Raw genomic sequence first — 1163 nt, forward strand, 5'->3', positions numbered from 1 at the left:
TTAAAGAGGGTTGTAAGTCGCCGGTAGCCCATTTAAGATGAAGATTATTATGTCTTCAGAATCCACATTCGATCCAGCCGCTACGATATTATCTATAATGGTTTTGATTTGAGTGAGATATTGCGCAATCGACTGGTTCCCCATCTTCACGTTGTGGAGCTCATGTTTGAGCTGTATTACTCTCGATCTGTTCGTGGGTTGCAGCCAGGTTTCGAGCGTCGCCCAGATTTCGCTCGAGGTGGATAGATGAATGATATAAGGCAGAACTGAAGGTGAGATGGTTGAAATCAGTGCAGAGACCAGATTCTGGTCTATGAGCTTCCATAGACGGTTGTCGGTGCTCTGCTCAGATGGGCAAGTAGATTTTCCGGTGAGATATCCATCGAAACCATTCGCAGAGAATGATTTGAAGATCTGAAGTCTCCAGATCGCGTAGTTGTCACTTGACAGCTGAACATTGACGATGGACTTCAGGTTCGACATGAGAAACTTCAACGGCGTTGGAACAGTGAAGTTTGCCATGGATTCCGATAAGGAAGGAGATGTTGTGGTGCTGGAAGAAGATCCTTGTTCTCCCATTTGGATAGGTTGAGTTGTGCGTTAGCACTGGTGCTCTGATACCATAAAGAAATTCCTGCAAAACAAAGGAGAACAGCAGAAAAAGAGAAAAGGAGAAAGAGTAGAGAAACAGAGAATGGCTTTAGAATGTTTCCGTTTAATTCATTTTCGGATAATTGCTATAGTAGCAACACAGAGTATATAAAGAAGAAGGAGCAGCTTCTAGAGACTGGCAGGTTTGTTAGTAGTGTGATAGTGGAGCTGAAATAGGAATGACCCAATCGTATTGAGCCGCGTGTGTTGGATCCGGATGAACAATGCTGTTCTGCGGAATAGTGTAAATGATGTGTTGACAAAAAATAATTACAACCGCCAAAATTATACTATGTTGTGGCGGTTATAACCGCCACAAAAGCCCAAATTATTTTTTTAAACATAACCAAACTGATATACATATCCATCAGCAACTAATATAATTGATATGCATAAACAAGCACAGACAAGCGCTAATCATAATCGACTCTTTCAAATATGTAAATTAATAGTAAATCAAATAAACATCGTTTATGAGATACCCAAACTTCAAATATAAGTAAATCAACTAG

At 40.5% G+C, this 1163-nt stretch overlaps 1 protein-coding gene across 1 annotated transcript; it reads right to left on the reverse strand.

The window, feature by feature from the left end:
* LOC110112403 lies at nt 1-579 on the reverse strand. The gene has a single exon (XM_020844616.2). It carries the CDS (start codon nt 577-579, stop codon nt 1-3), a length of 579 nt encoding a protein of 192 aa, XP_020700275.2.
* Between the last annotated feature and the right edge of the window lie 584 nt (nt 580-1163).

This window comes from Dendrobium catenatum, unplaced genomic scaffold (assembly GCF_001605985.2).
Source record: "Dendrobium catenatum unplaced genomic scaffold, ASM160598v2 original_scaffold_27111, whole genome shotgun sequence".
NCBI lineage: Eukaryota > Viridiplantae > Streptophyta > Magnoliopsida > Asparagales > Orchidaceae > Dendrobium > Dendrobium catenatum.